The sequence below is a fragment of the Balaenoptera borealis genome (assembly GCF_965194805.1).
Source record: "Balaenoptera borealis genome assembly, chromosome: 3".
NCBI classification, from domain to species: domain Eukaryota; kingdom Metazoa; phylum Chordata; class Mammalia; order Artiodactyla; family Balaenopteridae; genus Balaenoptera; species Balaenoptera borealis.
The window spans coordinates 104,131,980-104,158,823 of NC_138866.1; the positions used below are offsets into that span (position 1 = coordinate 104,131,980).

Below are 26,844 nucleotides of genomic sequence, written 5' to 3' on the forward strand. Positions count from 1 at the left end.
CTGTACATTAACCACATAAAGAAAATAAACAATTTGGGGGTAACCTAGTCATTTCATACTTTATTCAGATTTTTCCACAAAGCAATTCATGAATCATTTAATACGAATACTTCTTTCAATTTCTATGATTCAAATAGAAACAGACCCAGTTCTAAAAGATTGTATATGAAAATACCAGAAAAAAAATCCCTAACATGTAAAACTAAATTTTTAATACAAAAAAAGAAACCCATGAAAACACTGGGCATTCAAATAAAGTATAATGGGATTATGACACAGTATCGTATCTGGCATTTTTTAAAATTTAAGAACTGAATCAGATTTATTGCTATGTCAATTCTATCAACAGCCAACAATCAAATGTACAAAACATACCACAACAACCATGCCAAAAATGATGCTGTATAGAAAGATCATTAGCATAACATTGGTAGACATTAATCTTGTAATATACATCACTGATATAGTAAAACCTTGTTAATTCAGGTTAAATTGATGTCTAAAAATTTGAATATTTTAAAAGATATGCAGTTTAAGCACTCACAAGCATTCTTTTTTTTTTTTTCTGTTAAGCATGTAATTTCAAATATACAAATTTCCAAGTATCTATTACGCTTCTTTTGGGTACTTAAGGTTTAATGACAAAAGAATGCTTTTAAACTAGTATTCTGAAATAAATGCCTCTAAAAAGCTTAAAATTTTCCCAAGATTAAATATTTTTCTTTAAAATTTTGATTATGACTTTTATTAACAAATCTTTTCATCAGATAATACAAAGTAAACATTCAAGTCTTGTATCAGTGGTTATAAATTGTAATTAGAGGAGTTTTATGGTATTTTAATAGTTTATTAATAAATGAAGATTAATATGACTACTTATCTTGGTTATGGTGGAGTAAATGATATCTTTTTTGGTTGGAAGACATCAGAATAAGTTCAAAGTCTAATATATAATTTTAATGGTATGGGCTAAAAAAATCGAATATGCACTGTCAATTAAGATAATTCCTTAGTAAATTATAACTGTAAGAGGAAGATCAAATTTTTAAGATTTATTGTATTATGAGTGCTATGAATTGCCAACACCAAATTTTACCCCTCTCTCCCATTTCAAAGACATCAGGCCATCTACTAATCCATAAATATTGATGTCTCACATACTTCATAGAGTAGCTTAAACATACCAGCATATGAAATAATTAGTATTACATAGTAATTTCCTTTGCCATAGGAATAAATGTTGGACAAAGTCTGGAAACATTTTATTTTCCAATTTGAATTACAGTAATTTTGCCACAGATCACAGCACTAGTGCATGTGTTACTTTAAACATGCTCTAAGAACAAAACAAAAATTTACTGCAAAAATACATGTCACCAATGTGGAACACACTCAGATTTGTATAAAAGTACTGAACTAATATCCCAAAAAGAGGTATATGTAAGCAGTACATAAGGAAGAAATAGTTTTAATATGAAACAGTCATTTAAGTCACATACATCATGATAAGAAGCAGGACTTTCTTTTATAAAAGATATTTTAACTAACAAGCAACATCATCTACATCACCTACAGAACAAGAAAAGTACAGGTATTTAGAATAAGTTTTAATATAATTACAAGTAATGTGTTTCAACAAAATATGACAAAGACGAAGCTTATCCATTGGGTTTCATTAAAAGTCTTCAATGAAAACTTTCTTCCCTTTATTTGCCCTAGACCACTTGTCTTGGGAGATACTAATCCCATCCCCAGTCCCTTTACTCCAGGGGTGCCTCTAAGCTCCCATCACTGTACCAAGAGTTGGAAAATTACAGATATAACTTCTATACTGCTTTATCGGATAAATGGAATAGAGAAAAGGGGGAAGTTGCTAAAATTTGGAAATGAGAAGAAAATCTCTGAGTTCAGAAGTAGAGGAAAAGAAATTGTGAAAAGTCTCCACAATCTAAAGGAGATTGGGAAGTACTCTCAAGAACCTATCAGTCAATTTGATAAAAATACTGCTTTCCATGGTGCCTAAATGTGGTCATATTGTCTGAAATCAAAGATATTGAAGATTCATTCTGAATAAAGTCTTTAAAAAAAGAGATATTTAATCTCACTTCATTATCTTTGTTAAAATCTTGCTGCAAAAGACTGTCCCCTTAAAATCTAGCCAACCACAGCCAACAAAGAAATGAGAATTCTGATTAGAGGAAAGATACGAAATTTTGAAGTACAGAGCATCCAGGAAGGCAAAAGGCAAGTTGGTTTATACAGCATTCCACTTGAGAGTTTAGGACGGGAAGAGGGCAACTGGGAAACACACCAAACAACTCAACCTTCCTGAACCAAATCAGGAAAAAGGAAAGACCTCTGCTACTTTCTCCTTCCTACATTGATTGATTCCCTAAAGAGGACTGAGCACTCAGTATGATACAATACTGTTGTTAACTACATGATGGTGTAAATAAGCCTTTATGAGCTTCCCTAAGGATCTAATCATCTTATACAGAGTTCTAAACCACTATTTACAAATGAACTTTGGGAATCTGGATGCTTTTAATTAAACTTTTTTTTAATTAAAAAAATCTTAAATAGCACAAATGTTCATGCATATGAAACCTTTATACACTGCAAAAAAGAAATCCAAAAACTCTCGAGCTCCCTTTAAAAATCATTGCTTATATATATATTTTACTATTACATACAATTACTATAGTATGTTGGACAATAAGTACTAGCACTCAGTTTGTTCAAGACAAACAAATGTAAAAGAATATTAGAAGAAAACTCCTGATATTTTATCTGGATGATTAAAGTCAGCAGATTTCAGGGTAACCTATTATTGAAGTTTTTTTCCTACCACTAGGCAGAGTTGGGAGTCTAAACACACACACACACACACACACACACACACACAAATTGGTTTTCTTTATACTGTGTTCATCTATGAAGAATAAGCACTAGTACAAGAAAATCTTCAGTTTTATGTACATAATCTTCTAGTCTGGATAACAAGAATCATAATAGCAGTATGCTACAGTATTTCACACGAAAGGAAAACATGGATCACAAATCTAATTCCAAGCACTCTATCTGAAGAATAATTTATTTTTCTCTAGCAAGCTAAGCTGTTCCTGCATTAGGGAGTCCAGTAGCATCTAGAAGCAAGTGGATGGGGAATTCTCTAGTGAAATGAACAAAGCAAGTTCTGAGAAAGGAACTGACACTTTAAAACTTTCTAGTAACCTAGCCTTGGTGAGAGAGCCTAGCTGCTGACAGCCAGGTTGAACTTTGGCAAAACTTGAGAATGTAGGAGAAACCCCAAGTTTTCCTGCTCAATTGCATGTATGTGTGTCTTTGTGTATATGCGTGCATGTGAGATGAGGCCTTTCAGTGATGGAAAAGGATTACACCAAAAAAGGTGCGATGCTACTGGAAGATTATGCCACCTCTGTGCATTTGTTTTCCTCACTGAATACTTTTTAAATGTTTAGGGCAGCTCGTCACTTGTCTTAAGAAAGCCATATCGACTTGTATCATAGCCTTCTTTGAGTCACATTAGGCAAATTAGTATCTGGCCATTCTTATAGTTCATCACTTTCCCTACCAAAAAGCCTCTAGATAACTTCTGACAGTGTTACGTAGAGACAAATGTGGAACTAGTAAGAAAATTAATTCAAATACATGAAAACATTCATCAGCTATGATTGTAGTTTGCCTACGATTCACTGTTAGAATCAACCACGGGTTTTTCTTCTGTAAATTTAACAGATTCGTATTTAAGTAAGGTGCTCTTAAGACCTAAATACAAGAATAAAAATTCACTTGTTTGTTAAGTTTTTAAAAACAACTACTTGGAAATGGAAAATAAAAGAATCACATTATAAATCAAGTATTTTTAGACTAACTTGGGAGAGGTTATTTCATTTTCACAAAACAAGTAATCAAAGTGTAAGCAATAGAGGGCTTTAGAAACTGCATAATCAGTTTCAGCAATGAGCACAACTTGAGTACTACCGTGTAAAGTGTTAACTCCTGAAGACATTGGAAGGTTCTACTCAGTACCTACCTAACTGTATTCAGTCATTAAAAAAAAAACAAAACCATGATCTGATGCTAGAACTAGGCATATAGCATACAGTGCATCATATCTTAAAAATCTGCACTCACTAGGATTTCAAAAACAACATAAGTAGGTCCTTAAACATTTAGAAAATTATGTATCTTTAACAAAAACTACAACGTAAGCAAAATGTGATCTTCGAGATGCTACTGAACATACCAAATGTCAAGAGTCAGCCCAAACTACTGCATTTTAACCTGCTCCAACTGGTAAAGTTTTCACACAAAGGAGTACCTAGTATTAGAGTTTGTATCATTTCATTTCCTAAAACTATAAAGACATTTATATTACAACTATATTTAAAATATCTTGGACTCATCTCTAATTAGTCACAGGTAAATGGAGAAAACCTTATATTGCCTTGTACCATATGAAATTGCTGTTTCTGTAGGTCAAAATTAAAACACTACTTAAAAAAATAAGTTTTATTCAATCAAAATACGCATCACAAGCATTAATAGTTTTCTTCTAATAGGACATTAAATATTTCATTTTTATAAAATTCATCATTTGCTAGGCTGTATGAACTGTTCAAACCCTCCAATTACTGTTGTTCAATTGGAGAATATGAAGTTTCTTAGAAAAATCTCCAAATGATGAAAACTACACCAGTTCACTGGATAAAGTTCTGGTGACTGCACTGTAAACAACAGAATTGAATAATTCAATTAACTTTGCTTTAGTGGCTTGTGACATGTGACACCAGTGCTGTCATGTAAAAGTGTGGGTTCATGTTTATTAACCGAAGTACTATAATCAAAATTTTCATGCATAATTTAAATTTCTTGGCAATATTGCTGCTGCTGTCATTTCACCAAGGTTTAAATTATCCCTTTTGCAGGTCACCACATAGTCTTCAGAACTTTTTTGGTCACAATGATGGTTCAAGTTTGGGAGATTTACCAACATCCAACCATTGTATAAATTATTATCAATTGTCATATACAATCCTTTTTTTGGGTCACAGTTTATGATCCGCTCCAAAAACAGGCTTCTGTTGTTTCAAATCTTAATGAGTGCACCTCCAACTGTCTCCATTCTTGTTATCTCTCAAGAGAATACTCTCAGGTCCATTTTTACATTTTCCCCAGTCACAGCCGAAACTCCTGTCTGCTGAAGGGCCTCGAACTGTGAGTAAGCTCTCATCTTGGCTCTTAATTGATCTTTGTTTAAAATGGATTTTGAACTCCGCTGAGGCTCATTTTTAATTTTCAGATCCCCAGAACAAGATTTTTCAAACCACCACTCTTTTGCCAGCAGAGCCCTCTAAGGCCAAATTGATGTTTCTACCTATCTCATTTGCAATATGTCCCTGGTTTGAAATGATATTAAGAAAAGTATTCACAATTCTTCTGAGGATACTGTATTATTTATTTCTCTGGAAAACAATAACAAAACAACTCAATAATCAAATTGAAGAGTGAAGAGAATACTGTTATATTTCTAAATAGCACAACTAAAAACATCCTTTATGACAACTCTACTAATTGTAGTCAATTTTCAACTGATCTAATGTTAGCAATTTCATGTGGTACAATCCACAAGTTAATCAACAAATACTTATTGAACATCTACTATATGCTAACATCTGTCTCATATCTGTACAAACAGACATCCTGGAAAGACTGAGTTGATAATATGAAGGTCACTAATTTCAAGGACCCTAATATGGGACGAATCTGGTGTCATACTCTATTATTTTTTAAAACACTCATTAAAATGTATGCTTTCTTCCATGTTTTAGGTACATATATTCTTTCTGAAAACATGTTAAATGGATCCTCAAATATTTTTTGAACTAAATATTTAATTTGATATTGCCAAAGTTCAGCACTGGAATACACTTGACCCTTGAACAACACGGGGGCTAGGGGTGCCGACCCCCTAACAGTCAAAAATGTGAATACAACTTTACAGTCAGCCCCCCAAAACTGTGGTTCCACATCCTGGGATTTAATCAACCGTGGATCATGTAGTACTATAGTATGTGTTTATTGAAAATCAGTGGGCCCATGCAGTTCAAACCTGTGTTGTTCAAGGGTCAACTGATACATTTTTCAATGATTCTAACTTTTAAAAGTCAAAACTTGCCTACATTTGCTATATATTATCTTGAAGCTTCAAGAGGCTTTTATGTTCATGATTACAAACTAAAATTTATTTGTATATTACTTTCTAATGCACCCCCATATACATTATTCTTATTTAAGATAGCAAACAAAAACAATACAAAGTTTGCACTAGCAACGAAGTGGTGTATTAATAAAAACTAAAAGGTAAATAATTTTTTTGTGTGTGCATTTAAAAAAATAATGTAAAACATTAAAATCCTGTGTCACTGAACCTCTGTACTACACAGGGGAAAAAAACCACTGTAGTTAATGCCTGTGATTAAGAATCACTGCCCACTGCAGGGGGACCAAAAGTTTCTCTAGTGCGCATTAACTGGACATCTTTGTCAGCCATACAGGTATCACAGCCCCATACTGCTGATGCTTCTGCTGTTAGGAGGCCATAAGCTGTTTCAGTCATTCCAGTGCAGATCCGATGAAACCATTTCTGACAAGAGGCTTCACATAAGATGGCATCCTGATCATCATTCACTTCATTTGTACAAATTCCACAAGGATACACTGGGTCAGAAGAAGAATGCCCATGACGGCTTGGGTGGAGAGAGGATTTATTGCTTTTCTCAGTGGCGCATGTATCTGCGGCACCTCTAGGTTGTCGTGGCTTATTCTGTGTCCCGTTTGCATGGCTGTTGTTTGTAGCTTCAGTGCTACTCGAACGGCTGTTCTCTTGATTTACGACATTGTTTCGATTCACATTTTTTAATTCAATATTACTCTGATTCACTGTGTCATCCATATTTAAGTGAGGTGGATGAGCAGAGGAATTTTGATTAGTGTTTTTGGTTGCTCCTTGACTAAAGTCTTGTTTTGGGGGTGGTGCTTTTGCTTGCCCAAAAGTGTTTGGGGGAGGAATAAAAGAATGATTAGATTCTAATGGAGAACTAAAATTTGAATTATTTCCAGGGACAAAGTTAGATGCCAAGTCAGGGTTAGATATTTGGCTAGCATTCTGTGGAGGAATCTGATTGAAGTTTTCAGCAGGATTTTGTCTAAAATGTTGATTAGGCATGTTAACATTCTGACTTAGTGCATTATTATAAGATGGGTTTCCAAAACTCGAATTATCATGTGGCCCAAAATTAAAAGCATGAGGTCGATTAAAACCCATGCCCAAAGGATTCTGAGGAAATGGGTGTGGCTGATTCCTGAGTGAGTAAGGACCACAGTATGGGGAAGACATTCTTGGAGGAACGTGAGGTGGCATTCTGAATGTGCTGTAGCCTCCAAAGCCAGGATAACCAGGGCCAAGATATGGATTTGACGAAGGTAGTGGTTTATAGGAAATAGTATTATAGTTGTCATCAAATGGATTAGCAGCCACTAGATGGTCAGAGTTTGGATTTGGTGGTGGAGCATACTCAGACAATGGAGGAAAAGAAGGCCCCTGAAATGAGAATGTGAAATACATGTGTTTGATCAAAGAAGTCATAAATGTTAACATTTATGAACCTAGTTTTAAATTTCTTTTGAAGTGTTACAAAAATTTAATTCTTCACCTGACCTTTCAATTCCAAATAATGTTCATATTTATATTTAATGATAAAACTGTGTAGGTTTCTTTCATTGAGGAAAGGAAATAAGGTGTACTTTTTTGAGCTCAAATCAATTGTTACAAACTCTAGAAGTATTCAGCCTTCAAAAGAAGCTTCATTACCATAATTTTCATTGAATATGCTTGCCTGTAACTCTAGAATCTTTCACTTAAAATTTTAACTAAAAATACCTTTATACCTCCAAATAGCCATAAAATTAAATAACAGTAAACAGGATCTAACTTTTTTTCCCTAGCTTAACTTCAGACAGTTGGCTATTAAAGTATTCCCAAAGCACTAAGGCCTAGGCCTCAGACTGGAAAAATAAACTGCCAGTTTTAGTCACAACTGCAAGTTTAACAGTGTGGCCAAAATGGAAAAAGGTAATCTGTACACACTTCACACTTACTTGCAGTCTTTATAATAAAAACAGTACTTCAAATTTATAGAGGATAAAACCAAGAAAGTCTGTATTTATAACTGCTTGTTACAACCAAAGGTTTCAGACAAAAGATGCTTCCACCATGATTGCTTCATGTTATGTACATACTACTGATTTATTATAATAGTTGAACATTACTCCAAGTTAAACTGGTATCCACATATTTTAAAATCTTTTCATAAAACTGCAGGCATCTATTCCTTTTAAATCAGCTTTAAGAATAAGCATTTTAATTTATCTGCCTATACTTCCTTCTTGCAATATTCACTCTAGGCTTACAGTCCGATAACAGCCACTAGTTGCAAAGCAAAAAAAAAACCCAAAAAAAACAAATCACTGCAGAATTCACTACTAGGTTCTGAATTAGGAGAGGAAACAAAACCCATGACGAAAGTTAAATTTACCTCATAGCCTGATCATATCAGTGAAGAAAAACTGTTATTAAAGAAAATGCCCATTTACCTGGGTATTTGTCTTGCGCTTTTTCTTATCTGGGCTTCCTAGTTGTACACCTGGTCCTCCTAACCCATCCAGTCCGCTATCACCACCTAAAAATAAATCAATCAGTCAATCCAGATAATATTTCTACTCGTAAGTGAAATCTGTATCTCTCATAGCAATATCTATTATAGCTACCTGTTAATGTTTTCTACTTTTATTAGATAAAAGCAATACTAAGCTCTTATTATCTTTGTTCTTCAAAAAAGTCTTCCCCATGATCTCAGCCAGAAGCAGTCATTCACCTCTACTCCATAGCATTTTTTTTATCATTCTTTCAGTGAAAAAAGTAATTCTCCATCCCATCCTCAAACCTTCAGTCATCTGGTTTCCTATCCCTGAAGCAAACACTGTTGCTAGTTTCTGGTCTATCTTTCCAAAGATCATCTATATAAATTCCAGTATAGCTCTGGGGAGTACACAAACAATGGCATGCTTAGTATGGAACGATGGTCTGTACCTTGCTTTCTTACTTGGAAATCATTCCATGTCATTACATATAGAACTGCTCCATTCTCTAATAACTGAGTAGTTCACATTATGATTATACCATAATTCATTAAACTAGTCCCCCTCCCTATTGATGGATATTTTGATTGTTTTCAAACCTTTGCTGTTCTGCAATGAAAATCCACGTATCAATGTCTTTACACTCATGTAAAGGTCATTCCTAGGACTGGAATTATGGCATCCTAGGTATATGCCTCTTAATTCTGAAAGGTATTGTCAAAATACAACAACGTATGTGAGTATGATTTTCTCAATATGATCAAGCAAAAGCAAAAGCTTGACTGTGAATCTAAGAAGTTTAAAAAAACATGGGATTTTCTTCCATTAAAAAAACACACTTTTTACTACAGAGAATTCTGAACATATACAAAAGCAGACAGAATAAAATTATGTACACACATATGTAGATACACATTTGTAGTAAACTATAATACATATTTGTAATAGATTAATAAATAAATCCAATGAGTTGACAGAGAATTATAGGAGACTTGCTCATACATGTGGATTCCGAGAAAGAGATATTTAAACTGAGACCTAAAAGATGATAAGAAATCTCTCACATGAAGAGCAGAACGAAAAGCCTCTAGGCAGAGAGAATAAATAGAAAGGAGCTTGAATGTGTCATGTCTGAGACATTTAAAAGAGGCCAGTGTGTTACGGAACTCTGGAGAGCACCTTTAGAAGAGGCTGAAGAGACAGGCAGGGGCCAGACCATTTTAAAGTGTTATGAACTGAATGCTCGTGTCCCCGCACAATTCATATGTTGAAGCTCTGCCCCCTAATATGATAGTATTTGGAGGTGGGGCCTTTTGGAGGTAATTAGGGTTACATTAGGTCATGAGGGTAATGGGATTAGTGGCCTTAAAAGAAGAGAAAGTGACCTCTCTCTCTCTCTCCACACCCCCTTCCTCCCTTCCACCCTCCCTCCTCCCACATGCAAACAGTGGGAAAGGCCATATGAGGACAAAGCAAGAAGATGGGCATCTATCTACAAGCCAGGAAGACAGCCCTCACCAGGAACCGACAAACTGGCTGGCACCTTGATCTTGGACTTCCTAGCGCCAGACTGTGAGAAAATAAATTTCTGTTGTTTAAGCCACCCAGTCTATGGCATTTTGTCATGGCAGCGCAAGCCAACTGAGACATAGAGCCTTATAGTTTATGGTAAGGAATTTGGATTTTATTTTAAGAACAGTGGATGCTCATTTAAGGATTTCGGGCAGGAAAGTAACACGATTTATGTTTTTAAAAGATTACATTAGCAATTGTACTGGGAATAAATTGGTGATGGGAATGGGGTAGAAGCAGGGAGACCAGTAATGATATCTTTATAATAATAGTTCAGGAAAAGAAATAGTACTTGGCAATAAAGAGAAATCAGCGTGCTGGCGATAGTTCCACACATAACAAAAATGCAAAGCAGATTTCTGTAAGAGCTATTTAGAAGAAGTTTAAATATTGTGGAGGTAAAAACTATGACAACAATAACAAAATTTTAGTAAGGATTCTGGACGTTAAATTAATATCTAAACATCAAAAGCTTTTATATTACAAACTATAACCAGTTAAAAGATAAAGTAGAAGATAAGCTTCCATTAACAGGAACAAAACTAAACTAAAATAGCTAGCAATAAATTTAAGAAATGCACAAGATCAGTATGAATAAAAACTTTTTAAAAGCCCTATTGAGGGACAAAGAGGAAGACTTCTAATAAGTGGAAAGGTACTCCCTGTTCTGGCTAGCCATCTAGAACAAAATAACACTGTTTTTATTTAGCTCACATATTATCCCAGATAGCCTGGTGGTGCCCTCCTCAGGGACATCAGCACCAGGTGTCCGAGTCCCAGGCCCACAGGGCCCATCCTCTAACCCCATAGGCATTCATACCAGCCTAAGCAGCACCCCCTTCTCAGAAACCTGAGTTTAAACTCCACAGGGACCCTCTTGTGAGTTTATATATTTTAATAATTCCAACCTCTTTCCTATGTCCTTCAGCCTTAAGAATGGTAGCTGCTTCCCACAGTTGTTACCTCTGTAAAAACTTTAGTATTCTATTTTGCCAGTTTAATATCTGTTAACTATACTTTATATCAAATTCTTTCCATTAAAAATAACTAGTCTGGTTTCTGTCTCCTGACTAGACCCTGACTGATACATATTTCAAACACCTCCCAGGCTGAAAATAGTATTACTCCTACGTTAACATCATTCCAGAGATTTAGCTTACTATCTACCTACCTACTTTTCCTCCTGTGTATAAATTTGTGATAGTAATACCTTTACAAAAATGGGCTATTATTTTTTAAATAAAAGCATTGGGCTTCCCTGGTGGCGTAGTGGTTGAGAATCTGCCTGCTAATGCAGGGGACATGGGTTCGAGCCCTGGTCTGGGAAGATCCCACATGCCACGGAGCAACTAGGCCCATGAGCCACAACTACTGAGCCTGCGCGTCTGGAGCCTGTGCTCCGCAACAAGAGAGGCCGCGACAGTGAGAGGGCCGCGCACCGCAATGAAGAGTGGCCCCCGCTTGCCACAACTAGAGAAAGCCCTCGCACAGAAACGAAGACCCAACACAGCCAAAAATTAAAAAAATTAATTAATTAATTTTTAAAAAAAGCATTAAGTTTTAACTTTATTAGAATTTAATAAATGAAAAAGAAATAAATTAAACTGAAGAATATGCTAAATGTTTCTTCACCAAAAGAGAAATTTTTGAAAATAATTCTCTAAGGCTAAGAAAAGACATCAAGAAAAACATTAAGTTGGAGAAATTATGGTATTTCTTTTTTCAATCTTTAGATGGTGTCAAGTGACTTCCTGCTTTGAAAGTTGAGGATAGTATAGTATCACACCTTATTCTACTTTTTTTCTCCCTAAATTTAGCAGGGTATTTTCTATCTCTAGATTCTTCATTTCAGGTAAATTTTCTTTTCTCATACCTTTGAATACTTTTTTCCGCTCTATTTGTTGAGTGCTCTATTTCAGGGGTACTAATTATCATTATGCTGGGGAGATTTTTTAGCTCCATATCTATTAGCTCACGTGACTAGTCTTTTTCATCTGCACTTAATCTGATTATCTGAAGTTTTTATGTAACTTAATTGTTAACTATCTTTATTCTGTTTCTAATTTGTAATATATTTGTTCTCTATATATGTTGTTTCAGTCAATTTATTTCCTTAGGTCTGCAATTTACCCTTCTTCTGTGTTTTAATATTATCTTGTCTTTGAGCTCTTATTTTATTTAAGTTCTACAACTTGAAGTACATGTGAGTTATTTCCTTCTGTCCTGTAGGTTATGGGTTCTTCATCTTCTGCATGCTCTTTCTCTTTTTATTCTTTGTGTGTCAGTTCACTAGTTTGCTATAGTATGTTTACATAATTATCGTGTGTTTATTTTTATCTTGTAACTTTGCCCAGACCTTTTAAGCTCTGATTTAATGTGCATAACTTTGACTCCCTTTTATTCTTATCTAAGATTGTTTGCCTGGCTTAGATGGTTTGCATCTATTGAGATAATCATATGATGTTTTTCCTTTACATTATTTATTTTTATAAATTTATTTATAAATTTATTTATTTATTTATTTTTGGCTGCGTTGGGTCTTCTCTAGTTGCGGCGAGCGGGGGCTACTCTGTTGTGGTGCGTGGGCTTCTCATTGTGGTGGCTTCTCTCGTGGAGCGCCGGCTCTAGGCGCACGGGCTTCAGTAGTTGTGGCACATGGGCTCAGTAGTTGTGGCCCGTGGGCCCTACAGCACACGGGCTTCAGTAACTGTGGCACTTGGGCCTAGTTGCTCCGCGGTGTGTGGGATCTTCCTGGACTAGGGCTCGAACCCGTATCCCTTGCATTGGCAGGTGGATTCCTAACTGCTGTGCCACCAGGGAAGTCCCCTTTACATTATTTTAATGTTGAACCCAGCCTGACATTCCTATGTTAGTAAACACAACTTACTAATTTTTATATGAATGTTATATTTATGTGACTGGATATGCTAATATTCTCTTTATAATGCTTGCCTATGTTAGTAAGATTAACCTGTTGTGTTTCCTTGAAACATCCAGGCTCTTAATTCTAAGATTTTGTTAAATGCACATCTACCTAGTCATGGGGTGCAGTAACCCATTCACATGGGAGGATTCCCTTGAGTCCTCTGATTCAATTTGTATCCCTGAAGGCTTCTTTTCTGCCAGAGAGTCCTTTAAAAACAACAACAAAAACTTCCCCTGTTTCACTCATTTTTTTTTCTTACTCAAAGGAGTGAGAACAAGACTACTCATTTAATTTACTTTTCTCCAGACCTGGGGTTATTAGTAATTCTCAAAATTTTGTAAATCACCAGCAGCTTCCAAGGGGCAGGGATTGTTTTAGAAGCCTAAAACAGTGATCCAGATTTCACCCTGTTCCAGATTTATGTTACCGGACTATGCCACTTCCCTTGTCTGCTGCTATTGCTGACATTTTTGCTGTTTTTTAAAACTGTTTTGGTTCATTTCACTTGAAATTTAGAAGAGAATCTGTACGGTAGCTTTGTTCTACTATCTTAGAAGTTTATATCTATATCTATGTTCTTTCACTTAATCTTCATAACAAACCTATGAGGAAAATCATCCCCATTTTAAAAAAAGAAAGAAAAAGAAATGGAATTGTAAAGGTACAGATCATACCCCTGGTAAAAGAGCAGCTCTGAAATGTAAAACTAGTATTTGTTTTCTTTTGCTTTTAGGTGTACAGTTCAGTGGGTTTTGAGCATATTCACCAGGCTGTGTAAACATCACCACTATTTAATTCCAGAACATTATCATCACCCCAAAAAGAAACCCCATACCTGTTAGCCATATAATATGTGGCTTTGAGTTTGGCTTCTTTCACTTAGCACAACATTTTTGACATTCAACCACGTAATTTTATGTATTAGTATTTCATTCTTTTTTATGGCTGAACGATATTCCACATTATGTTTATCCAGTCGTTAGCTGGTGAACATTTGGGTTGTTTCTATTTTGGAGAGACTATGAATAATGCATTTATGCACACGTTTTTAAATGAATGTATGTTTTCAATTCTCTTGGGTATACACCTAGGAGTGGAATTGCTGGGTCACATGGTATCTCTATGTTTAACATTTTGAGGAACTGCTCAATGGTTTTCCACAGTGGCTGCACCATTTTATGTTCTCACCTCTAAAGTCTGACAGTTCTAATTTCTTCACATTCTCCCCAAGATTTATAGTTTGTTTTTTTTAATATAGTGACTCTAGTGAGTATGAAGTGGTATCTCCTTGTGCTTTTAATTTGCATTTCCAAAATTACTAATGATGTTGAGCATCTTTACGTGTATTTATTGACCATTTCTTTATCTTCTATGAAGAAATGCCTATTCAAGTTCTCTGCCTAGTTTTCAGAGTGTTTGTCTTTTCTGTTAAGTTTTAAGAATTCTTTATGTATATATTAAGGATACTAGAATCATCAGATGTAAAACACATATGTTTTTAATTTTGATGAAGTTCGAATTATTTATTTTTGTTTTGTTGCTTGGATAAAACTAGGTTTATCTGCTTCTAATATAGTAGTTTGCCTCCCTAAGATCTTATACATATACTGTCTTCCTCAGTGGCCCACAAAAGGCAAAAATGGAAACTTCTGGTTCAAACTAAAGGAACTCCTATCTTAATATAATCAATAAAAAACACTGAATCACTATGTTGCACACCTGAAACTAATATAATATTGTAAATAAACTAAACTTCAATTAAAAAAAAACCGTAAACAGTGAAAAATATAAACATTCATTAAATTAAAATATAGTTGTGACCATTAAAAAAATTTGTTTAATAAAAAATGATAAAGGGACTCCTATCTTTTAATTTTAATTTGACATGGTAATCCCATTTGAATAGATGGTAAGTAAAGAACTAAGAGAGAGATCCAGTGCACTCCTCAAGGTCATTCATTCAAAATCATATGGTTCAGGAATGGCTAAACTACTTAACCAACGTATAACTTTCAGTAGCCTATATACACTGAACTAATGAGTTCATATTAACAATTTGTATGCAGTTTTCCATAACAGTATATACTAACATACTGAACAGAGAAATGTGTTGTTCTTGAATCTGAATACCTAGAAATTCTGTGGAAAAGAATTAGTAATGGGCTTGAGGTCAAATAATAAAGTGGCTATATAAATAAACAAAAGGTCCAAACATCAGAGTCCTGTCTTTCCTAACATTTGTTATGGGTATTTCATTATAACAAAAGTATCAATAGAAAAAGGTAATTCTTAAAAAATAAAAAGTTATTAACAAATTAGTCTCTAATCTAGAATATATAAATTACCATTCACAGCATTATTAAGACTACTGAATAATTGTAATTTTACTATTAAAATGCTGTAATTTAAAGATGGACAAAATGTACTCTTAATGGTTAGTATCTACCATCTCTGTTCATTTTCTAAAACTCTAATGATAATTCCTGTATTTACTATAAGGCAAAACTCTGACATTTGTAATCATTTAAGTAAATTCATTATATTCAAGTAATCTGTAAGCAAAATCACCTAAAATTCTTTTTTGAAAATTGAGTTTTATAGTATTAGTTTTTTATTTAAGAGTCTAATATCTCGGTGCTCCCCTGGTGACGCAGTGGTTGAGAGTCTGCCTGCCAATGCAGGGGACACGGGTTCGAGCCCTGGTCTGGGAAGATCCCACATGCCACGGAGCAACTAGGCCTGTGAGCCACAACTGCTGAGCCTGCGCGTCTGGAGCCTGTGCTCCGCAACAAGAGAGGCCACGATAGTAAGAGGCCCGCGCACCGCGATGAAGAGTGGCCCTCGCTTGCCGCAACTAGAGAAAGCCCACGCACAGAAACGAAGACCCAACACAGCCAAAAATAAAAATAAATAAATAAATAAAAATTAAAAAAAAAAAAAAGGGTCTAATATTTCCCTCCATGAAACAATCTTCAAGTTCCCACTGGTCTCAGTTGCCCCACTTATTGTTCATCTAAAAAGTTAACTATGTAACATTTCCAATGGCTCTGACTCTTGGCCTTACCTAGGTCCCTCCCATTGGTATATGTAATACTGGTGGTTCTGTCATCTCCATGATGTTAATAAGTAATGTTAGATCAGATTCATGGTCATCGGGGCTAATCAGAATATAAGCTACCAAGAATTTCTGTAATTATTACTCTTTAAAAACGAAGTGCAAGGGGAGGGGAAAGTAGTGGTCATAAAGCCAGTTATTTAGGTTACCTTCATAACTTTTGGTACCAAAGCGTCTCTCTATCTGCTCTACATATCTGCTGTGGCTAACTCTGCAAGGTAAACCATGAACATTCAGCCAGAAGTTGAGAGTTGTGGGGCACAGAACCAAGAAAAGGGGAACTTCCAAATCTTGTTGTAACAGTGGCTACTCTGATCCTTCTGTTAATAATTGAATTTCTTCAACTCATCTCTTCACTCCTACCTTCCCAGAGCCCTCCGAATACACAAGGCGGAAGTGAAGTGGGAAAGGGTGATATCAACAATAGAAAAAGAAACCTCTCTCATCTTAAGTTAAGGAATTTTCTCTATATATTATCACTTTTCATTATGCCAATCAATCTCAATTAAGCACAAAAATAGTTTTACCTCTCCTTTCACCCTTTAACCTTTATTTAGAGCTGGAAGCTTAAGTTGTTTCTCTACTTGTGGTCTTAGAGGAGAGTCCAACCTACTAAATGATACAATTTTTTCCCCATCTAAAGACGCTACAAATCAATGATTTTTTGATAAGAAATCCGTTTGTAAGTATAAAATCATTCTTTTATTTGTAAGTACTTTTTATTTTGTAAAGAGTGGATTATTTACTTTAGGCCTTTTAGGCATTTTTTTTTTTTTAGGTCTAGTTACAACTTCTTTATTCTTCCTATTAAAGACTCAATCTATTTTGGCCCCATGTCCTTAAAAGGGAGTGAAGGCATTATTCTGTACACTAGATAGCAGAGTGCCTTTAATATATTTTAAATTTTCCTTTATTAAACTCACTTTATTCACAATAATGGTTTGGTTTGTGACAGTGACTTCTCTCATAAGTAATGTGACTACATTATTTTAAAATATTTTATAATCAACATTTTCCTTTAAAGAGACTTGCTTCCTCATTATTCCAAATAAGTGTTTATTTTAATATGTGTATGTGGTATAAGGATGTATTCTAGGCTGATTAAATGACTCAAACCAGGTTTGTTTTCCCCCAAAATTCGTATGTTGAAATCCTAATCCTCATTACGATGGTATTAGGAGATGGGGCCTTTGATAGGTGATTAGGTCATGCGGGCTCTGCCCTTATAAAACAGATCTGGGAGATTTAGTGCCCTTATATAACAGACCTGGGAGAGTTCCCTATCCCCTTCCGCATGTTAGGACAGAGTGAGAAAGATTGTTGTCTATGAACCACGAAGTGGGTCTTCATCAGACACCGAATCTGCTGGCACCTTGATCTTGGACTTTCTAGCCTCCAGAATTGTAAGAAATAAAATTTGTTTGTTGTTTACAAGCCACCCAGTCTATGGTATTGTTACAGCAGCCCAAACGGACTAAGACAGTGCCTAACACATTGCCTGGCACACAACGGGTACTCAATTATTAGTTCTCATTTTGCTTTCCTTTAGACTAAACTATACCACTAGTGCACTTCATTTCAGCTTCTATAGTATTTAACATCCTATCAAAATATCTAATAGCCAGCAGTGTCAGCACAATCAGTGGACACTCAAGTATCAGTTTTTCACAACAGCGCAGAAGTCTGGGATATAATGTCAGTTTACTCTACCATTTACTATGGATGTGAACATCTTAGCTAACAGCTTTATCTTCACCTGAAACACACACTTCCGTAATACTGGTCTCTACCATGGAATGGAAATATTGTGAATTAATATGTGAATATAGTATTGTATGAATTCCATTAAGCATTTGGCAAAATGGCCTTATATGATTGAAATGAAAAAGACATTATTTCCTTTTAGAATGCAAGGCAGAAAGTGTCTGCTATGTGATGCCCCAAACCTAGATCAATCTGGGCATGTAATAAATATTAAATTCAGAAAGCCCTCAACATCAGTGATTTAAAGTTTCATATATTTGTGGTTCTTGTGCCAGCTGTTCTCCCCAAACTAATGATCTTTGCATTACTGAGGTACATGAGGTTTAAGGCTGCTCACAAAGGTAAAGCATAGAAGGGTGGGTGGATGGCATCCAAGTGTGAAGCTGACTCTACACAATAATATCAATACCTCTAATAATGGGCGGTCTCAGTGGAGCTGAAGCTTTGAGGATGAGTATCTTACCAAAGTCGGGGAAAAAGAGGGCATGCCTAGCAGAAGGAACAGAATGTGCAAAGAAAAACTGAAAGACATGAGAGATCATGACAACATCCAGAGAGGAAATGTGACTATTTGAGAACTGGAGCACGGGAGACAAGGGTAAGCATTTCATGGAATATGAAGGATGGAGGACTAAGTGGTAGGCCTGGGCCAAATAAAAATATAAGAAGGTTGGATTGGGTAAATATAAGAAGGTTGGATTGGGTTAATATAAGAAGGTTGGATTTTTATCCTAAATGCAATGGGGAACCAATGAAGAATTTTATAAAGAAGAGTAACATGACTAAATTGTGTTTGGGGAGCACTATAGCAATGGAACATACTGTCTAAGATTTGGGGCCGTAGAATTTAAGTTCTAGCTTCACCACTTACTAGCTGGGTAAACTTGAATATGTTACTTAACCACATATTACTTAACCTCTCTGAATATCAATTCCTCAATTGTAAACCTAGAATGATGATATCAGCTAGCTTACAGGGTTATTGAGAGGATTAAGCAAGATGATCCATTTAAATTGCTTAGCAAACTGCTTGGTAAGTACTCAATAGATGGTAGTTACTTACCACCAGCAGTAAGTAACAATGTGGAAAATGAGTTAAGAAAGACAAAATGGGAGGCCACTGAAACCAGTGACAGGGTTATTATAATAATCAAAGAGATAAGCAAAATCTGAACTAAAGAAGTGGTTGTGGAAAGATTGAGGAGATGATGGGTTCAAAACATACTAAGGAGACAGATAATCTAGGACTCTGGGACAGTGTTGAGTTGCAGTGGGGCATGGGTTTGGGTCACTAGATGAATGATCTTCATCAAGTTAGGGAATATGGGAGAAAGAGCATGCTGGAGGTCTCACAGATAGACACCTTTCATTCTACTTGTTAACAACAAAATCCATTTATCTCCCCCTCATAAATTTACCCTTCCTGTTATATATCTGACACCATTCTCTTACAGTTTTCTCCTCTACCTCTCTGGCTACTGCTTTGCATTCTGTTTTTCAGGGTCCTCTTCCCCCCTCCCTTTTTTTTAAATTTATTTTTATTTTATTTTATTTTAGTTTTATTTATGGCTGTGTTGGGTCTTCGTTTCTGTGCGAGGGCTTTCTCTAGTTGCGGCAAGTGGGGGCCACTCTTCATCGCGGTGCGCGGGCCTCTCACTATCGCGGCCTCTCTTATCATGGAGCACAGGCTCCAGACGCGCAGGCTCAGTAATTGTGGCTCACGCGCCCAGCTGCTCCGCGGCATGTGGGATCCTCCCAGACCAGGGCTCGAACCCGTGTCCCCTGCATTGGCAGGCAGATTCTCAACCACTGAGCCACCAGGGAAGCCCCTCTCCCCTTTTATCTCCTAAACGTTAGTGTTCCTAAAGTTGTGTTTCTCAATGCTTTTCTCTTCTCACGCCTCACTCGCTTGCATGAGCGCATCTACTCCCAAGGCATCAATTAGTATTCACATGTTTACTGATAACTTCCAGATCTCTATTTCTGGCTCAGACCACCCGCCTCAGTCCAAACCACGTATATTTGTTGCATACACTGCAACATCCCAGGGGGATAGTCATTCAATGTGTTGAAAACCAAACTCGCTTCCCTGACACTCTGCCTAGCCCTTACATATGCCAATTAAAAAACAAAACAAAACAACAAAAACCCCCAATCCTTTCCTTCAGACTTTCTCTCGTCAGCTCTTTCCGTCAATTCTGTGACTGTAAATTATGCTTCCTCTTCAATCTTAATCCAAATCTTCCACACACTTCTCTGATCAAGATGGTCTATATTTTTTAGTACAGTCTACTTTTAGCACTTCTGTGACATTTTTGTGTTACTATGCCATTCTAAAACACATGCTTACCTCTCCAATGTCATTTCTAACTCTGGTTAAAAGTGTTTCATCTGAGGGTGCACAGTCTTTTAAAAGCAGATAGCTACTTAATCACTTTTGCCTCATGACTAGTGAAATTTCTACTTTTACTAAAGAACTATCATTTGTTCATAGTCTAGATGGAGTTATCTTGATACTATACAGTGTTCACCATAGTTTTGATATGAGTCATTAAGTCTGCTGTCTTAACTTCTTCAGGCAAAATAAGTAATAAATCAGACATAACTGCATTTGAAACAATAAATGTGGCATTTATGTAAAAAAAAACAAGCATTTCATCTGAAATGAATGCTTCAACTTCCTTCTTCATCTCTAAATGTTTTTCTTCCTTCATTTTCTCTTTTTTTCCCCAAGACTAACTCTTCATTTAGCATCCTTGTTGCTATTCCTTCTCTCATATGCAGAAACCTGATTTACGAGAATAGGAGTCTTGTCTGTCTAATGCCCAGCTTCCACAACAGCGAATGCCTAGCACATGGTAGATATTAAAAAACATGTATTGAATGCTTTATTAATGAATTATCCTCTTTCTGTTGCTTTTTCAGTTTCTCCCCTCTCCTTCTAAATCAGGTTCTTTTGTTTGTCTACTAATATGTCTGTCATTTTTCAAGGGAGAAAAAATAAAGAGAACCCATACAAACTTCCTCTTGACTCTCTTTCCAAGTTATTGGCTATGTCTTTCCTTCTATCACCAAGCTTCTTTTAAATCATATCTTCACCACTTAATATTCACTACTTTAAAATGTAGTTTTCTCCCAAAAGTGCCTTCTCAAAATCACCACTAACTTCCTAGACCTTTTTCTCATCCCTCATCCTCCTTGCTGCTCTTTCTACATCATTTAAAACAAAGGAACACCCACCGCTTCTTAGAACTCTCCTCCAGGAGGCCTTCCTTGACTCCCTTAAAGATAGGTTATATGTTCCTTTATTTCCTGTAGATTATCACAGCATTTATCATGCTGTTTGTAACTGATTACTTATTTGTCAGTATCCCAGACTACACTAAAAGTTCTTGAAGACAGGTATTATGTCTTCTTAATCAATGTATTCCCACTGTCTGGCGCTATAACTGCCCAACAAATATTTGTTGAATAAACGAATGAATAGCGTCATCAGATCAACATCTAAGAGTTCTAAAAATACTGGATAATGGGAGTGTTGGTTAAAATAAGGAAAAAGGGCAAGTAAACGTGGTGGGAGGGGCTATGGACAATCCGAAAGCAGCATAAAGATACGAATCAGTTCCTTCATGTATTCACTCATTCGTTCATTTGGTATTTACTGTGAGCAAGGCAATTAGGAAAGAAACAGAAAGATAATCAAGATATTGCACCTATCCTCATGGATCTGTCTTACAATCCAGGGCTGAGGGTTTGGGGGGTGGTAACAACTGGTAGGAAATAGGAGTAAGATACTTTGGCACTAAATAGCAATTCTGAATCTAATATTAAAATATCAGGACAGGGACTTCCCTGGTGGCGCAGTGGTTAAGACTCCAGGCTCCCAATGCAGGGGGCCCAGGTTCAATCCCTGGTCAGGGAACTAGATCCCACATGCATGCCGCAACTAAGAGTTCGCATGCCACAGCTGAGGAGCTGGCGAGCGGAATCTTAGGAGCCTGCCTGCTGCAACTAAGATCCGGCACTACCAAATAAATAAATATTAAAAAAAATAAAATTAAAATAAATAAATAAACTATCAGGACAAGTTTGGAAAACCACCAATAAGCTTCCTCTGGTCCACTTACCTTCACAATCTAGGTCTACCAGCAGCAGTTCTCAAACTTTAGTGTACATAAGGAACACCGGGGGAGCTTGTTAAAGATGCAGAGAAATCTCTCAGAAATTCTGATTCTGTGGGTCCAGGAAGCTACATTTTGAATAAGCATCCTAGGGGATTACGATGCTTTTGGTCTACAAAGTCCTTAGTCATTCACATTGTCATAATTTTGCCATATCTGAGTTATGTCTATAATATTATTTTCTAGTAGTTCCTTTAAATTTAAAAAAATATATAGGTCTTTCTCTATATAGACAGATATATGCAGATATACATATTTATCTATATCTTAGTCTTACCCTAAGCAAAAGGTTTGATAACTTATATTTTTGATAATACACATGAAATAAATACATAACCATTAAAAAGTCTGATTATATATATATCATTGGATAAGAAACAGTTTGAGAAGCACTGTTCAAGAGATTATGCTCTGCAAACACCACATTCTACATGCAGTCTGATGATATAAATTATAACTAGAAGCTCCAGGGCAGTGAAGTTCAGCAGAATTGTGCTTCGGAAGAGCTCATGTAGATAATCTGGTACCTTTTATGGATTATAAAATAATTTTAAAATGTTTTAAAAATTAATGTTCTAATTAGTACAAAATGACATCATAAAAACCCCTCTTCATATTGGTTTTTTATTTTAAAAAGTGCTGTGTCTTTTATTCTGGTACTTGACTCTCAGAATATTCTTGAGCTGACACCTAAGTCAACTTCCAACAACTAGGGCATCAAACTTAAAACCAGCAGTTGTAATAAAACAAAGATAGATCTGTAGTCTTGACGCACAATAAAATACCCATCAATTTTATTTAAAATTACGTTTGATTAAGACTGATAATTGAGTTCAAAGGTATAAACTTGATAAAGCTTTCTTTTCCTTCAACCCCAAAATAATTTATAATAGTAGGCAAAATAACATGGCAAACATATCAAAGAAATATGTTAGAAAGGTCTATTCCTTAAAGGCTTTGGCAATTCATAACCACAAAGAGAAAAGAAAGTTGAAATAGAAAACCTTCACTAAATGAAAGATTGTGCTATTAAGCCTGTAAAAACAATATTCTGCTCTAAATTATGTTTTTGCTTAAATGGCTAAGAAAATCAATCTCTAACTAAATACTCAAGTGATGTTATTTGGATATCACATTGTCACTGTGTCACAAGCCAGTTCTATAGGTTTACTCTCTAGTCACAGGGAACAAAAACATAGATGAATGACTGTGTTCCTTGATCTCTACATCACTTAAGTCAATTGGAAATTTACCTTACTACTTACTGATTGATAAAGCACTTTATCCTGTTTGGATGAAAGGGTTATTTCAATAACTTCCTAACTAGCCTCCCTGCTTTAGCCCTTGTTCTCTACAGTCTATTCTCTGCAGAACAGCCAGCTAAAAACATAAGGCAGGCGGCTTCCGTGGTGGCGCAGTGGTTGAGAATCTGCCTGCCAATGCAGGGAACACGGGTTCGAGCCCTGGTCTGGGAAGATCCCACATGCCGCGGAGCAGCTGGGCCCGTGAGCCACAACTACTGAGCCTGCGCGTCTGGAGCCTGTGCTCCGCAACAAGAGAGGCCGCGATAGTGAGAGGCCCGCGCACCGCGATGAAGAGTGGCCCCCGCTCGCCGCAACTAGAAAAAGCCCTCGCACAGAAACGAATACCCAACCATAAATAAATAAATAATTAATTAATTAATTTAAAACAAAACAAAACAAAACATAAGGCAGATCACTCACTCTTCTGCACAAACCCATCCAGTCCCTACCTCAGAGTAAAAGCCCAAATCTTTTAAATGGCTCACAAGGCCAATACACATTCACCCCATACTTCAGCTCAGCTCACACTACTCTCCCTTTGCTCACTCACAATAGCTTCTTTGCAGTTGCTTGAACACACTAGGCAAATTCCAGACCCAGGGCCTTTGCACTTGCTGTTCCTTTTGCCAACACTGCTATTCCCACACATATCCATATGGCTCTGCTCTGTCACTTCCTTTGGGTCTTTGCTCAAACACCATCTTCCAGGTGAGCCCTCTTATATATAATCGCTACCTCTCCACCCCCATACATATTTTCTAACCACTCTCCCTGCTTTGATTTTCTCCATACCACCTACCATTTGACATTCTATACCTTTTATGTGCTCATCATTTGTTTACCCTCCAAGAGTGTGCATTCCTCCTGGGTGCAGATGGTCTTTTTGCTTTGTTCACCGCGGTATCCCAGTGCCAAAAACAGTGCCGGGCACACAGTAGATGTTCAATAAATATTTGCTTAATGAACAAACAGTATTACTTCAACTTTGGGACTTTCGGCCTGAACCCTATTGAAAGCTGGAAATAAGAGCGGGAGGATACTCCCCAAATTTCCAGACGGCACTTGGTGTCTGTGAACTTACACGCGTTATCTTTTGTCTGGCACATCGTTCCCTCTGATATTTCTTAGATAGTAAGGCAGCAGGAAAATGCCTAACTAGTGTGCAAGGAAGAAGCAAGCCAACCGTGTATAAAACTGATTTGGGGCGATTATGATTCTTATCCATAAGCCAATAGAGAAAAGCCTTTTGAATGAATATAGTTCCTCCTCTTAAGCCTAAGGAAAATAAAGCTGTATGTTTGTTGCCTTTTGGAGAATGGGAAGGGGGGCTGGGAGAGACACGGAGGCCCGGCACACCTTCTGCAAGAGCGTCAACTCTAGTGCGGTCCAACTTACTTTTTTTTGAGGCGGGGGTGGAGGGCATCGTTCGTGGTCTCTGACAGGGGCTGTTTCTTTCTCACCCTCCGGGCTGCCTATTGTGCTGTGTCTGGCCAACGAGGTAAGGTGGGCGAGGAGCGGGGTATGAAGGGATGCTGAGTGCCGCTTCAACTGCCTCCTAACACAAAGTCGGGGCGGCCAGGGCTCGGCGCAGGGGACGCGGGGGCCGCGCGCCTCCGACCGCAGCCCGGGCCCCGGGGCGCAGGCGGGACGCGGGCTGCGCGGAGTTAGGCCCGGACAGAGCCCCGTGGCCTCCCGGCGGGCGGGCACGCGGCCCCCGCGCGCCCCGCTCACCCCGCTCCCCTCAACCCGGCGCCCTTCTCGGTTACCTCGAACTCTCTTCAGCGAAATGGGATCCTTCTCCTGTTCTGCTGACATTACAGACCGCAAAGCATGACTCCCCCCCAGGCCGCGGGAATTCGGTCTCTTTGATGCTGCGGCGGCGGCTCCTCCTCCTCCTCGCGGGGCCGCTGCGGCTGCGAGGCGAGCCTCCGAGGCGAGGCGCGGCCGAGGGCGGTGGGGACGCGGGCCGACTTTGCAAAGTTTGGGAGGAGGACGAGGCCTCGGGGCGGCCGGGCGGCGTGCTGGGGCCGGCCGGGCTCAGCGGCGGCGGCGGGAGAGCGGGCGGGAGAGCGGCCTGGGGGCGGCCCCCCGCCCGGGGCCGGCGTGTGCGGAGGACTAGTGCGCCGCCGCCGCCGCCACCTCCTCCCACTCCTTCTTCTTCGCCGCCGCCGCCGCCGCCTCAGGAGCCGCTGACAGGGGAGGCGGGAGGCGGGCGGCCCGGCCCTGGCGGCGCACTCACAGCGCCCTCTGAGGATGAGGTCTGCGCTCTCGCCGCTCCCGAGTCGCAGACACAAAAGCCCCCAGCTTAGAGCCGCCTGCAAAACCCGCTCTGGGGCGGGCGAGGGACGTGGCGCGGCCCCGCGGCTTCCCCGCCCCGAGCTCCCCAGCCCCGCGCGGGGACGGACTTCGGGGGGCGGGGGCCGCTGCCTCGTCCCGCGGCGCCTCCTGCTGCCGCCGCCGCCGCCGCCGCCGCCTCGCGCTCCGCCTCGGCCCAGCCCCCACGGCCCGCGCGCGCCTCTCGCTCCACGCGGGGCTAGCGGGCCCGCGGCCCCGGGAGCCGGGGCGGGCAGCGCGCGCTGAGGGACCGCCCCGCCCAGCCCCGCGCCGACAGGCGCCCGGCGCTCCCCCGCCGCCACCGAGCCAGAGGACGCTCAGCTCGGCGGCCGACGCGCCCCGGCCCGGCTTCTGCGAGGAAACTGCATCTCCGAACTTCTTCGGAGGCCGCAGCAGGCATCTTGGCCTCGCGGCCAGGGATCTGAAAGAGGAGTGTACGAGCCGAGCAAACTTTGTACGCGGGAGCTGGAGAGTTCTCGGCGGGCAGGTGGAGACCCAGATTCCCCGACTATGTGTCAGTGATCTGGACACCTGTTTGTGGAATGCCCCAACTGCAAGTTTTAACGACCCGATTCTTCAAAAAAGAGCGATGCGTAATTAATACAAGAAAGGGGGATGGGTGGAAGCGGTGAGGCGCCGGGACCTGATGTAGACGTTAAATTTTAGGAGAAGGATCTCCCCGCCCCCATGTGATTGTAGATTGTATTTGGTTACTGATTCCACATCCATCGTCTAGGCTGTGTGACCTGAGGCAACTTAGGTAACCTCTCTGAGTCTCAGATTTCAGATCTTGAAAAGGCAGTGGGGCTACATCCCTGAGGTCTCTTCTAGCTCTGACATTCTTTGGCTTACTTTCACGAAACTATTCTCCCTGTTTGTTGGGTTTCCAGTTCTCCTACTAAAGAGAATCTGTAGGTGCAGACT

At 38.5% G+C, this 26,844-nt stretch overlaps 1 protein-coding gene and 1 long non-coding RNA gene across 3 annotated transcripts in view; one reads left to right on the plus strand and one right to left on the minus strand.

Annotated features, from left to right (window-relative positions):
• Window positions 1–26,844, plus strand: part of LOC309626872 — a 174,034-nt gene that overhangs the window by 45,790 nt on the left and 101,400 nt on the right. The gene's annotated exons all lie outside the window — the stretch shown is intronic.
• PYGO1 (pygopus family PHD finger 1) lies at window positions 41–25,897 on the minus strand. Of its 2 annotated transcripts, none has more exons than XM_082388162.1 (3): window positions 25,353–25,897; window positions 8,680–8,765; window positions 41–7,627 (listed from the first exon to the last, which is right to left on the minus strand). In XM_082388162.1, the coding sequence occupies exons 1-3, from the start codon at window positions 25,399–25,401 to the stop codon at window positions 6,503–6,505; spliced, it is 1,260 nt and encodes a 419-aa protein (XP_082244288.1). In that variant the 5' UTR covers window positions 25,402–25,897; the 3' UTR covers window positions 41–6,502. The 2 variants fall into 2 exon arrangements, with proteins under 2 accessions (XP_082244288.1, XP_082244289.1); XM_082388163.1 differs by lacking the exon at window positions 25,353–25,897 and adding an exon at window positions 24,982–25,069.

What these genes read in the sequence shown, in the direction of transcription:
- PYGO1 (XM_082388162.1), bottom strand. Translation starts at nt 25,401, where the DNA reads ATGTCAGCAGAACAGGAGAAGGATCCCATTTCGCTGAAGAGAGTTCGA. An exon ending in TTCGCTGAAGAGAGTTCGAG is followed by an intron (nt 8,766 to 25,352) that starts GTAACCGAGAAG and finishes ATTTATTTTTAG; the next exon opens with GTGGTGATAGCGGACTGGAT. An exon ending in AGCGCAAGACAAATACCCAG is followed by an intron (nt 7,628 to 8,679) that starts GTAAATGGGCAT and finishes TTCTCATTTCAG; the next exon opens with GGGCCTTCTTTTCCTCCATT.